Consider the following 12,903-nt stretch of genomic DNA (forward strand, 5'->3'; position numbering starts at 1 on the left):
TTGATGAGTGCCTCACGTATGGCACAACGATGATTAGCCATACGCTCCCGAAAGGTTGTCACCGTCTTGCCAATATAGACCCTAGAGCACGGGCATATCAGCATATATATCACGAACGTGCTTGTACAAGACAATCGATGTCTGATCTCAAACCTGTGATTATTATGCGGGTGCTGAAATGTACTGCCCCTAAGCATCCAATTGCACGTAATGCAACTTCCACATGGGAAGCAGCCCATTTTCGCTGCCTTCAACCATGTATCCTTCTTGTAATGCTTAACAGGATCGGACTTGACCAATAGGTCTCTCGGATTGTTTGCCCTACGGTATGCTATTCTGGGGGCAGGAGTCCTCACAAATGGGAGCGTAGGATCAGTCTCTACCACCGGCCAGTGTTTCCTCACAGCTTTTGTCAAATGTTCACATCTAGGTGAGTATGTGGTAACCATATTTAATGTCCAGGGCCAGTCTTAGCTCCATCCTCACTCTTCCTAGTGGCAGTAGTGTCCAATAGCCTGTCCTGGATTGCCATTATTTCCTCCCTGGCATAGCCTCTCTCCACCAATTTATCACCCATCTCCTTAAGTTGAGTCTGCATCATAGGTATCTCACTATTATTCCTAATAACACGAGTGAGTTGAGAAGTAAGAATCCCTTTCTTTTGGTGCAAGATTTGCCCACTCTTCTTTGCAAAAACACTCCAAATCTGTCCGATTGCGAGGGCATCTCCTGTGCACAGCCCTCTGCCGATCACCCTAAAGATTTTCGGATTCAGGTCTGAGCTCTGGCTGGGCCATTCCAAAACTTTAATCTTCTTCTGGTGAAGCCATTCCATTGTTGATTTGGATGTATGCTTTGGGTTGTTGTCATGCTGAAAGATGAAGTTCCTCTTCGTGTTCAGCTTTCTAGCAGAACCCTGAAGGTTTTGTGCCAATATTGACTGGTGTATGGAACTGTTCATACCTCCCTCTACCTTGAATAAGGTCCCAGTTCCAGCTGAAGAAAAACAGCCCCAACGCATTATGCTGCCACCACCATGCTTCACTGTGGGTATGGTGTTCTTTTGGTGATGTGCAGTGTTTTTGCGACCAAACATATATTTTGGAATTATGGCCAAAAAGTTCAACCTTAGTTTTATCAGACCATAACACCTTTTCCCACATGCTTTTGGAAGACTTCAGATGTGTTTTTGCAAAATTTAGCTGGGCTTGGATGTTTTTCTTCCGAAGGAAAGGCTTCCGTCTTGCCACTCTACCCCATAGCCCAGAAATATGAAGAATACGGGAGATTGTTGTCACATGTACCACACAGCCAGTACTTGCCAGATATTCCTGCAGCTCATTTAATGTTGCTGTAGGCCTCTTGGCATCCTACCAGACCAGTTTTCTTCTCATCTTTTCATCAATTTTAGAGGGACGTCCAATTCTTGGTAATGTCACTGTTGCACCATATTTTCTACACTTGATGATGACTGTCTTCACTGTGTTCCATCTCCTACTGAGCTTGTGCAATACTTCACAGAATATGCGTATATGCATTTGCGATTGGCTGACGGCTGTCACATGATGCAGTGTGAGTGGAAATAGACATAACTTTGAAATTTGCCAGAAAAAAATCTACTACTCATTTGAAGTTCAGACTAAGTGCTATTGCATTGCCTTGTTATCATGCATTTGTTGATTATGCAGATACACTATATTTACTGGTCCTTTAAAATACACATTACAGCATTATACAATAAAATACATAAAAAGAAAAAAATTGTATATCCATTTATAATATACCCACAATCCCCGGGAGTATTATTGATGTCCTAGTTTTACTATTCTATTGTAACAAAGGGGATGAGTTTGACACGTGTAAATTGTATTTCCATACAATACTGTGTAAAGGTATCATTTACATTTCACCCTTAATGTAGGTGGTAATGCTGCTTTTAAAATTCTGCAAGTATCAGAAAAGCATTGCCACCCACAGAGATCTATAGTAAAACAACTCTTGGTGAGACTGCCTTCAAACACTGAATTCATGCACTCTCGATCGTACGAAGGATCCCTTTTTAAAATATTGCTATTACCACAATGCTTTTAACATCAGGGCCTAGGTGAGTTGCATAGCACAAGTAAAATACCTTTCAGAAAGCATCTTATTTTCTTCTTTAAAATCTCTTAAGGTATTATTGCCTCCACATCTTGTGCCCCAGAGATGATAATGCCTTTGGCTCTTTCAAAAGAAGATGGCTTCAACAATAAATGTACTGTATTTATGCTCCACAACTAATTAATGCTGAAGGCACATTAAAGGGACAGTCAACACCATTTTTTTTATTGTTTATGCGACATTTATATTTATAAAGATTATCCCTTTATTATCCATTCCCCAGTTTTGCATAACGAACATTGTTATATTAATACACTTTTACCTCTATTATTACCTTGTATCTGAGCTTCTGCAGACTGCCCTCTTATCTCAGTTCTTTAGACAGACATGCATTTCAGCCAATGGGGCTGCTACAATTTTTCCAGGTGAAATGTCACTATTAATGAAAGAAGACTACAGCATGTAATTAAAAGTTCCTTCTTAAAAATGATCCAGGGGGCATTTCTCGCACACACCTGTTTGAGCTTTACTTAATGTATTGACAAATCAAGTCAGGACTAGCAAGTTTTCCTAGTTCCCACTTAACACATAGGTATGTTTAAAGGGAATAAAGTAGACTTGTGTGCGGCGGAAAAATTAGTTTTGGATCGATTCGGATGTTTTCAAATTTTGTTTTTGGGTTCAATTCGTATTGGGATACATTCAAATGCATATATTTCGGATTCATTCAGATTCAAATAAATTCGGATGTATTCGGTTTGGATTCGATTCGTAAATTCGGAAGTTCGGTATGTGTTAGGTGGGATGTGCTGTGTATTAGACTAGTATTATGTACTGTAATATTAGGTGTAACCCATAGCAGAGTGATATAACCTAATATACTGTACAATACTAGTGTAATTGTGATTAGTCCATGGCCATCCGAATGTAACGAATAAATCCAAACTAATTCGGATTTATTTGTTAGTTTCATTGCTACGGTAATTCGGAAATTGGAATCGATCCGAAGCCCCGAATTTCGATTTGGAACGAAACAAAACGCACATGTCTAGAATAAAGGTCAATAGTATGCTAGGACTGTACATCTTGACTGACAGGCATACTAGTGCAAGGAAGTATTCACCAATAAGCATATGTCAAGCTCAGTACTAGGCATTGGCATGAGGATGCCCATTTTTAAGTTAAGAAGGCTAAAACAACATAGGGACAGTCTAGTCAAAATTAAACTTTCATGATTCAGATAGAGCATGCAATTTTAAACAACTTTCCAATTTACTTGTATCATCAAATTTGCTTTGTTCTCTTGGTATTCTTGGTATTCATGCTAATTTCTAAGCCCTTGAAGGCCAACTCTTATCTCAGTGCATTTTGACAGTGTTTCACATCTAGAAAGCACTAGTTCATGTCTGCCATATAGATAACATTGTGCTCACTCCCTAGAGTTACTTGAGAGTGGGCACTGATTAACTAAAATGCAATTCTGTCATAATAAGGGGGCAGTCTGCAGAGGCTTAGATACAACGTAATTACAGAGGTAAAAAGTATATTAATATAACTGTATTGGTTATGCAAAACTGGGAAATGGGTAATAAAGGGATTACTTATCTTTTCAACAATAAGAATTCTGGAGTAGGCTGTGTGCTTTAATTCATAGCACTGAGTGCAGTGTGCCCCACATAAAAATATTGGGCATGCTTGATATATGCATTGATGTTTTGCAGTTCAAAGCAAAATGGCTCTCAAATTCAAACAACTTTCCATAGGTACAACATAAACTGAATATGTGTAACCTGATCTGTGACTTCAAATCGTTTTCCAGCCAATGGTTATATAGTGTTACTTTTACAGTCTGGGAGTATGTGCATAAACAGAAAAGTATATATTTTGCATTTTTTTGTGTAAAAAAAAAAATCTCAATAGAATTATCTTATGTATTTATAAAATACAGGATTTTATTGCTAGTTAATAGCAATAAAGGAAAAGAAAGGTCAATTCTAGCGGCATATATACATATGCTCTGAGGGCCCATGCACCAGTATGTAAACACCACACCATCTCAAAAAGCTGGTGGTAATGTGTATTACATCAGTAAAGACAAACTGTGTCATACAAGCCACCACTGACTCTATGAGAAGGTGTGGTGATTGAATGCTCAGCATATGTATGTATGCCGCTGAAATAACGTCTAGTAGAATAATTTTTGGATATGGAAATACACGGCAAAAAAAAAAGCTTCTATTTAAAATTAAGATGCACATTTCAATTTTGACATTTCTATCCATTTAAATATTTAATAAAATATATAGAATGACTTGTTCTGGAAGAGAAAGTTCTATCTGGATCAGAAAGAATCTCCCTTACTTGTACTTGTCCCCTACTGTAAATGGAAAACTGATATAAAAGCAAATAAAATGTATTTCAGCTCATTAATGTACATGCTGTAATATACTATTTCATCAACACAGACATCTTATGAGAGACATCTTTATTGCATCTGTGATTGACACTGAAACAGCCCATTGTGGTTTGAAAAAGGACACAGTTTGAAATATCTAATAACAGTCACGTTAATTCAATAAAATATTAAACACAAGCATGTTTCTAATTTTAGTAAAAATGGCACTGCAATGTCAAAATGACTAAATAAAATTCTCTACAATGTATATACAACAAATAAAAATATAACAATGGTATATATTACATAAAATCATAAAAATATAATAGTAATTAAAAAAAAGTTGGACTATTACAGATAATAAAAGTGCAATATTGTGATTTCACATTTATGACTAAGCAGTTTTTTGGTACAGCGCTCAGTTAAATATTACTTAGTCTGATAATGAAACAGTCAAATAACTCAGGCTTTAACAGGATATGCAAGCATGTAGAAAAAAAAAAAAAAGAAAATTCCCACAGTACAATACAACTAAAACAAGAATTTACTTAAAAAAAAAAAAAAAAAAGCCTGACATGTATACTCATGGGGAAAATTAGAAAGCATTTCCTAAGCTCAAAGTAGTGTATTTTCTGAAACTTTTTTTGCGGAGGTGCTTAGTGAATGCAGCACAGAACAGCAGTTCCCAGTACTATGCTTCTCTTAAATGATGCACTGACATAATAACTGATGTGAATGTTATGGTCCACTAGTAAACTTTCCCAACCTCTTCATTACACTGAGAAATTTCTCAGTCTTAGGAAATACAGCCTAGCACTTTCCCAGACAGTCACTTCAGTCCCCACAAGCCGGGATATTTGTTGATCACACTATGAATGTGTTTCTTTTATAGTTTGGGAGAGCATAAACTAGACTCTGGAACTTTTGAATTAAGAAAAACATATGTATATATTAAATTGTAGGTAAATTTAGATTACGGATGTTCTGTGCAATTGGAAGACAAAATCTTCTAACAAGCGTTAAAGGGACAGTTAACTAAAACATTTTCTCCCCTTTAATTTGTTCCCAATGATCCACTTTACCTGCTGGAGTGTATTAAATTGTTTACAAGTATTTCCATTAACCTTATATTGGCATTTGAATTGGTTTATTTAGCCTGTGGTATCCCCACCTATTCTAAAAGTTTTTGGCCTTGAGGCCAAGCTGCGTTAACAAAAGAAAATTACACTCCCAGTGGGTTATAGAAGAGATAAGGTAATAAAATGGTAATTTTCCATTGTTCTCTCCAAGTATTGGTGATTGGTTTATGAACAGATATAAGATAAAGAAGCAGGTATATTTACACAATGTGATAAAGTAATGGGATCTATACCTACAAGCTCAACCCATTTTATTAGGTTGTGGCTTCAAAACACAATATCAGCTAATTCATATACACAAATAAACCTTACAAAAGCAAATCTCATACATTTTATATTCTGCAGCTGGTAAAAAAAGTAATTGGAAACACATTAAGGAAAAAACTATTTTATAGCATACTGTCCCTTTAATAAAAAGACTGCCATACCTTGTGGCGATAACAGAATCTGTCAGAATTGTCAAAGGACTGAAACGTTTATGGTCCTCACTGAAGTAATTAATGGATTATATTATATGTAACCTAAAGTTGACTAAATAAGTATTTCAGATATAACAGGTGTTATCAGATGTTCATATTAGGGACCATAATGGACTTTTTTGTAAAAAAATTGTATTTACAGGGCTGGTATCCAAAAACTGAAACCAACTTACTTTATTAATAAAATTGCACTACTTTATAAATAAATTTCAAATGAACAATTATAATGTCAAATTAAGTTTTACTAATAAATTATAATTTATATATATATATATATATATATATATATACATACACACATATATATATATATATATACATGCATACACACATTTATAATGCATATATAATATCTAAAAATACACACACAATATATATATATATATATATATATATATATATATATATATATATATATATATACATACACATAAACACACACACACAAACACACACATCATATACATTTATAGAAAGACGCACATATGCACATATATATGCATGTATTTTCCCCGTATGTGAAGCATGGATTCTTAATAAACAACCATTACATCATCGGACATTTTAAACTATGTTATTGTATTGCACTGCTGTAAGTCATCTGTTTATTGAATTGCACATCTTTATTGATTATGTTTGTTTACACTGGGAAATGCTGCACTCTGCTCTCTGCTATACAGCAAAATATCATCCTTTCTTTTTATATCAAAGTTCCTAATAGGTAAGCTTATTGTGATTCATTATTATTAACTACACATACATATTGTGTATATATTTGTTTTATATGTCTACCAAGAAGAAGAAACACTATATATATTTATATATAATTTCATATTTGAAAAAAACAAATACTAAAAACAGGTGTATATTTGTTTGTATGTATGCAAATACACATGGACACATAACTACAGCATATACTTAGACACAGCACATCACTAGTGTTACATATTTACAGTGTTATGATATATATAAAGTGCTTAACTGGTCTACCACACCCTGTCAGGTGACAAATTTTCTGCAAAATACTAGATAATAGAAAGACTTAACAATTGAAAATCATTTTATTTTTAAATCACCAAACCTGAAATTTCTGCATGCCTACAAGGTGTTATTCAGCAATAATATGCCTTGGTATGTTTTCAAACTAGACATAATAGATATAGTATTTGCTTTAAAAATAATACTAATCTAAAAAAAAATGTTTCAGTGACACAGCACAATGAGCCAGGTGTCCAGCACGTCTACCAAGCATGGTTGGTATTTACCAGGCATGCAAAACAATATCATATAAAACATGATGGTTTTTTTTTTCCTATACTCACTATTGCTCCAGGATTTCAATAAATATTTGATGCTGATTTCAAAGAAGCCGGAATCCTGCTGGCTGGCCATGTCTTCTGCAGGGTTGGCAGTCAGCTGGGTGACAGGTACAGTAAATGGAGAGATGACTGACAACACTTAGTGATGCAAACTAGAGGTCAGTGGAGGAAATGAAGTCTGCAGATCCGCTCCTTCCTGGTAGGTAGTGCTCATTACACAGGCATGAGATGCTTGTCCTCTGCAGCTTCTCCTTCACCGCAGACCCCAATGGCTGCAGCTAGCATTGCAGGACACATAAAGGATGCACTGTTCCCATCCTCGCAGGCACCTTGTTATTTCCTACACTGCACAGACTAGAGAATATACAGTGTACTGACTAGAATGGGAAGGGAGCAGCTTAAGGGGAGGGCTCCTGCAGCAGGAGGGGGTCAGGCAAAGGCAGACAAAATTCCACGTGAGGGGGAGGGCTGCCAAAAGGAAAGTGAATGGTAGAGAACATAAAGGGGAGGGGGAGAAGAGGGTATAAAGCACAATGCAAGAGGAAGTGGGCAGATTCTAACCATTTCTTTTTCGTGTTACAGACAGATCTAGTCCTGCAGCAATAATTGTTTCATGTATAGAAATGAAGACACTACAAGCTGTTAGTGTGAGGAATAATGTCTGCAAGAGAAAGAAAAATACAAAAAAGAAAATACTTAGATGTGGTTGAAAACCATTAGAGGATACTGGCAATTTGTGTGCACAATAAATTTAAAAAAAATGTCGCAAGGAGCTGGAAAAAGCAAGACAAGCTGCTGCTTCACAGGGAGCAGAGAGCTTAACTGAGAGCAGGCCAGGGGAAGTGACTCCAAATGCTGAGGTAAGGTCTTCATCCCCCCTTCCCAGAGCCCAACACAGACAGAGGACTCCCAGCTACACGCTGCTGCTCAGAGTGAGGCACAGCTGAATCCTACTGTAAAGGCCACATTGCATGTATCAGAGGCTCTTAATTCATAAACCACTGCAGCAGTCCATACAGTTCAGCCACCTACGATGGTACGCTCACTACCAGTGACATTTGCACAGGCCTTTGGGTCTGCTCAGGCCTCAGCGGCACCTATATCTGCCCCACGCAAGCACTAATGGTGGTGGCCCACACAATGGGCGGTTTGCAGCCTACGTGTCAACCACCTACAAAACGTACCCGTTTCTAGTGTCAAGGGCTGCACCACATCCTGGGCACTCAGTCAGACAAATAAACTGCTGGGTGCTTGTGTGGTGCTGGCTTCAGGGAATTTAAGTGGCACTGCCTTGTGCACGCTATGACCAATGTGTATTGTGATGTCATCAGGGCCTGCAGCTGGACGGTACCGCTGGGTGAGGGAAGTCAGGCACTGACGCCATCTTGGAAAGGTGGTAATGACAGTGGGCAGCAACAGAGTCATCAGGCCCAAGAGGTGGCATTCACAGCAGGGTAGGAGCTTTAACAAAGGGCATAGGGCCGTGGGGCTGGCTGGGGACCAGGCCCAAACTGTAAAAGCGGCTGACTACTGCATGGCATTGGTACTTAAGGCCAGAACTTTTTTTTATGGGCCCATATATGCCCTGGGGTCCAAAGATTTGCATGGGAGGTGGATGGGGAGGATCAGGTTGGCCAAGCAGTGGTTATTGGGGGGGGAGAACAATAGCAACAATAAGATGCCGATCCCAATAATTGCACCTCGCATAATCCTAGTCAAGATCACAGCAATCTCACAAACATAGATAACATTATACACAGAAGTGGGAAGGAGCAGAATTCTACTTATAGCAATGCAAACAATGATAATGTCACAAGTTTGCAAACCAGTAATGTTGCAATGGGTACTAGCAGCACAAGGGGGCAGGGCACCAATCATGCTCCCCCAGAAATGACATTTATTCAATAAATAGTCGGCAGCATATGCCAAGTAAAAGGGTCAGAAATGAGGTTTCAAATGAAAGTGCATGCTCCCCAAATGTCATAAGGGATATTAATGGTGTGACATTTGTGCAAGAAGACCGGAAACGCAACCAGCGGGCAATGTACAAAATAATTATGTAGTTTCCATGCAAGTTAATGAGCAACAAGCTCTGCAGTGGGGTATGGCCAACACAGCAGAGGAACAGAGGAGGGACGAGAGTGGACATGAAATCTGTGGTGCTGGTGGGCAACGATGCAAGCAGAGGTAGCCAGTAAAGAGGCAGGGGCCAGTGGAATGGCAAGTAAAGCAATGGTCCAGGAGCAGAGAAGTAACCCCACACTCGATCAGTGCAAGACTGATAACTATGTACACTTGGATAGCACTCACATTCCTTAACGGCTAAATAAGTATAGAGCAACATGATTGTGGCAGAAATCAGCCGTTTTAAAATTGAACCTTTATTAGGATAATTAAAAAAAATGAAAACACACACACACCATAAAAACACAAGTGAGTTTTTGCTGGTAAGAAATAATGGCAGATGAACCCACATATATGGCAGGGATGGTAGTTCAATACGTATAAGATACAGACCTAGTATGTAGGTATTAATCCATAGTCTGCAAATACATATTATTAAATGCAGGTCAGGCAGAGTATACTTTCAAAAAAGATGTGATAATAGCACTGTTTATACAAGGAGATAAACCTATATTCACTAAGCGGTTTGCGGCTCTAGTGTTTTGAGTATACAGTGGTCCCCTTAATTAGAGCTGTCAAAGTAACTATATATGAAAATATTCTGTGTAAGTTTTACAGCTCTGGTGCTGTTATTTAGATAACCTATTATAACAGGTGTTATCTCTTGGATAATTATGAATAAAGTGCTACTCAGGCTAACTCATATAGTGATACTCACACCAAATGGTATTACTGAGACGGCCTATATAAACCTCCCTGGCTATATGAAAATGCTCACAATATGTGTACAAGCTAAAAAAATAATAGTAGTTATAGGTCAATGGACACACGCATACATTCGCAGCGTGTCCTTAGTAATTATATCTCTGTTTCCGGCTTGTATCAGCTAAATTACCAGCTTCTCCTTGCTAGTTACAAGCTACTAAACTTCCCCCCCCCCCTGTCCCATGACATGTTTCGTCACCTTTTGGCGCTTCTTATTGTGCGGCTGTACTCCTCTCTTTTTTTACTAAATGTTATAGAAATTGTAACACATCCTTAGAGGACATCGATACAGATACAGACTTAGAACAAGGAAACGTAGGGGATGAGCACATCATTATAAAACTAGTAAAGAAGATATGCACTAAGCAGACCAAGGGCGGAAAAAAGGCAAAGTTCAGAATGATAGAACATGTGTCTTATCCCAAAGGTGCATCTGTAAATTACGCGATTAGCAGGGAGGACACTTCATTGAGTGTCAGTCATTTGACAAGGCGGTAAGCAAGGTTAGAGAAATGGGGCATGGATAAAACAGAGCCCTGATGGCAAAATTGGGATATGGAGTCAGCATTTAGATTGTTACCCTTAAATCCAGATAGCTTTTATTTGATGGGGTGCAAATTTCAAGGATAATATTACATCAACAAATATTGTAGCTTTCTGTACTTTTTTTGCACTGGTTGTTAGCTAAAACAAGAAGCAACACGATCAAACATTACTTTATGATTTCTTGGTGGCAGAACCACATGGTACGGACAAGTGTAGGGAGTTAAAAGAGCAATTGACAGCAATGCTTTTAGAACTGGGGATACCTGTCGCTCAAGAGAAGTCGGAAGAACCGGGAGCAAGAATGACATTACTAGGCATAGTTCAGGGAAAGGACAGTGTGAGTTACCACAAGAAAAAAAATGAAAAGGCAAGGAACATGGTAGCAAGTATCAAGGAGAGAAAAAAGGTGACACTTAGGGAGGTGCAGAAATGGCTTGGGTTGCTGAATTCCACTTGTAGGGTTATCCCCATGGATAGAGTGTACAAGAGGTGCCAATAGTTGGCCTAGAAGGGTGCCAAATGGCTGGAACACAACATAAGGATCTCAGGACAGCTCAGAGCGGATCTAGAGTATGGGAGGAATTCCTGAGGAATCTAACAATATCAGAATATAAGAGAAAGAGGTATCAGAAATATAGTTGTATATGGATGTGGCAGGCAGTACAGACTTTGGGGCCTAATTGTAGAGTAAATGATATGCTGAAAGGTGGCCTCAGGAGTGGGCCCAGAGGGAGTGTTGGTGTTGCTATACCTATTTTCAATAGTGGTGGCAGTGGAATTATGTGGTAGCAGTGGAATTATGGGGAGAGGAGCTGGCAAAGACAAACATTTTTTTTTCGGTCTGACAACATGGGCGTAGTTGAGGAAGTAAATAAGCTAACAGCAAATTCATTACCGGTAATCTGTTACCATCGACACTTAGTGCTCAGGTGTTTACAATTGAATATTTCATACAGAGTGAAGCACATTCCAGGAATAAAAAATGTAGTTTTAGATGCGCTATCAAGGTTTACGTGGGAGGTATTCAGAAGATTAGCACCTAAAGAGCAGGAGCAGGGTCATCGCTGCAATATCATGTTTGTTTGGCAGATTGTGAACAGATAGATGGCTTAAGGGAGCTGGTTTACAAAGCTGTGGTGCCCGGAATGTGGGCCAGTTATGAGGTACTGGAAGCAATGGGAGGTCTTTAAGAAAGGTAGGTCAGGAAACGCAGAGAAGAAATTCTTATAGTGGTTATAGGATTTGAGAAGGCGGGGCATCTCAAAGGGTCAGTTGAACACTAAGTTGGTGGCAGTATCCATTTTCTCACAGTTATGCGAAGAGTAGGCACCACAAGGGATAACTGGGACCCAATAACCATAGATAGGTTTCAGAATTTAGTGGAAGGGCTAACCAAAACATGCAAAAATAAGGACAAAGATATTTGGGTTGCTATTTCATGATGCTTTGAGGAAAGGAGAGCTAAAAGCTAAGTCTAAGAAGGAAAGCAAACAGGGGCTAATAGAAGTGGATGTGAGAATAACAAAATAAGGGGTATTCATGCAGATAAGGAAATCAAAAACTGACCAAGAAGGGAAAGAAAGGTGGGTGCAGGCAAGAGTGACAGGCGGGGACAGTGCAATGCACAATGGACTTTAAAGACGATGTGAAGAAGGAATGGAACATGTTCCTTTGACATAGATATGGGTCAAACTTAACAATATTCCAGTTTAGGTCAGTGTTGCAAATGACAGTAAATGAGCTAGGATGAAAAATGGCCATTTTGCACCTCACTCCTTTAGGATATGAGCAGCAACAAGCACAGCTGAAAAGGAATGCTCCAATGAGAAAATTAGGAGGTTAGGATAATAAAGTGTTTTTTAAAAAATGGGGAGGGTATAACGGTGATGACGGGTCATTTTTTTTGTACTGATCATGATTGCATGCTGATGTTTAACTATTTGTTTTTATCTTTATCATGTAGTAGGAGACCTCAGGGTGTGGGTCGTGGGTCATTCCTACATTTACTGGGTGAATCACGGGCAGCAAGGGACACA

The 12,903-nt window shown here is 38.5% G+C and overlaps 1 protein-coding gene across 3 annotated transcripts in view; it reads right to left on the reverse strand.

The window, feature by feature from the left end:
* FRY (FRY microtubule binding protein) overlaps positions 1–12,903 on the reverse strand; it is a 549,698-nt gene that overhangs the window by 407,223 nt on the left and 129,572 nt on the right. The window contains exon 1 of one of the 3 annotated variants that reach the window (XM_053708463.1): positions 7,436–7,779. The exons of the other annotated variants lie outside the window; for them this stretch is intronic. Within the exon in view, the coding sequence (XP_053564438.1) occupies positions 7,436–7,505 (70 nt within the window). The 5' untranslated portion in view covers positions 7,506–7,779. Of the gene's footprint in view, positions 1–7,435; positions 7,780–12,903 lie in introns of those variants that run through there. 3 annotated transcript variants of the gene reach the window in all.

This window comes from Bombina bombina, chromosome 3 (assembly GCF_027579735.1).
Source record: "Bombina bombina isolate aBomBom1 chromosome 3, aBomBom1.pri, whole genome shotgun sequence".
In the NCBI taxonomy this organism is placed as follows: domain Eukaryota; kingdom Metazoa; phylum Chordata; class Amphibia; order Anura; family Bombinatoridae; genus Bombina; species Bombina bombina.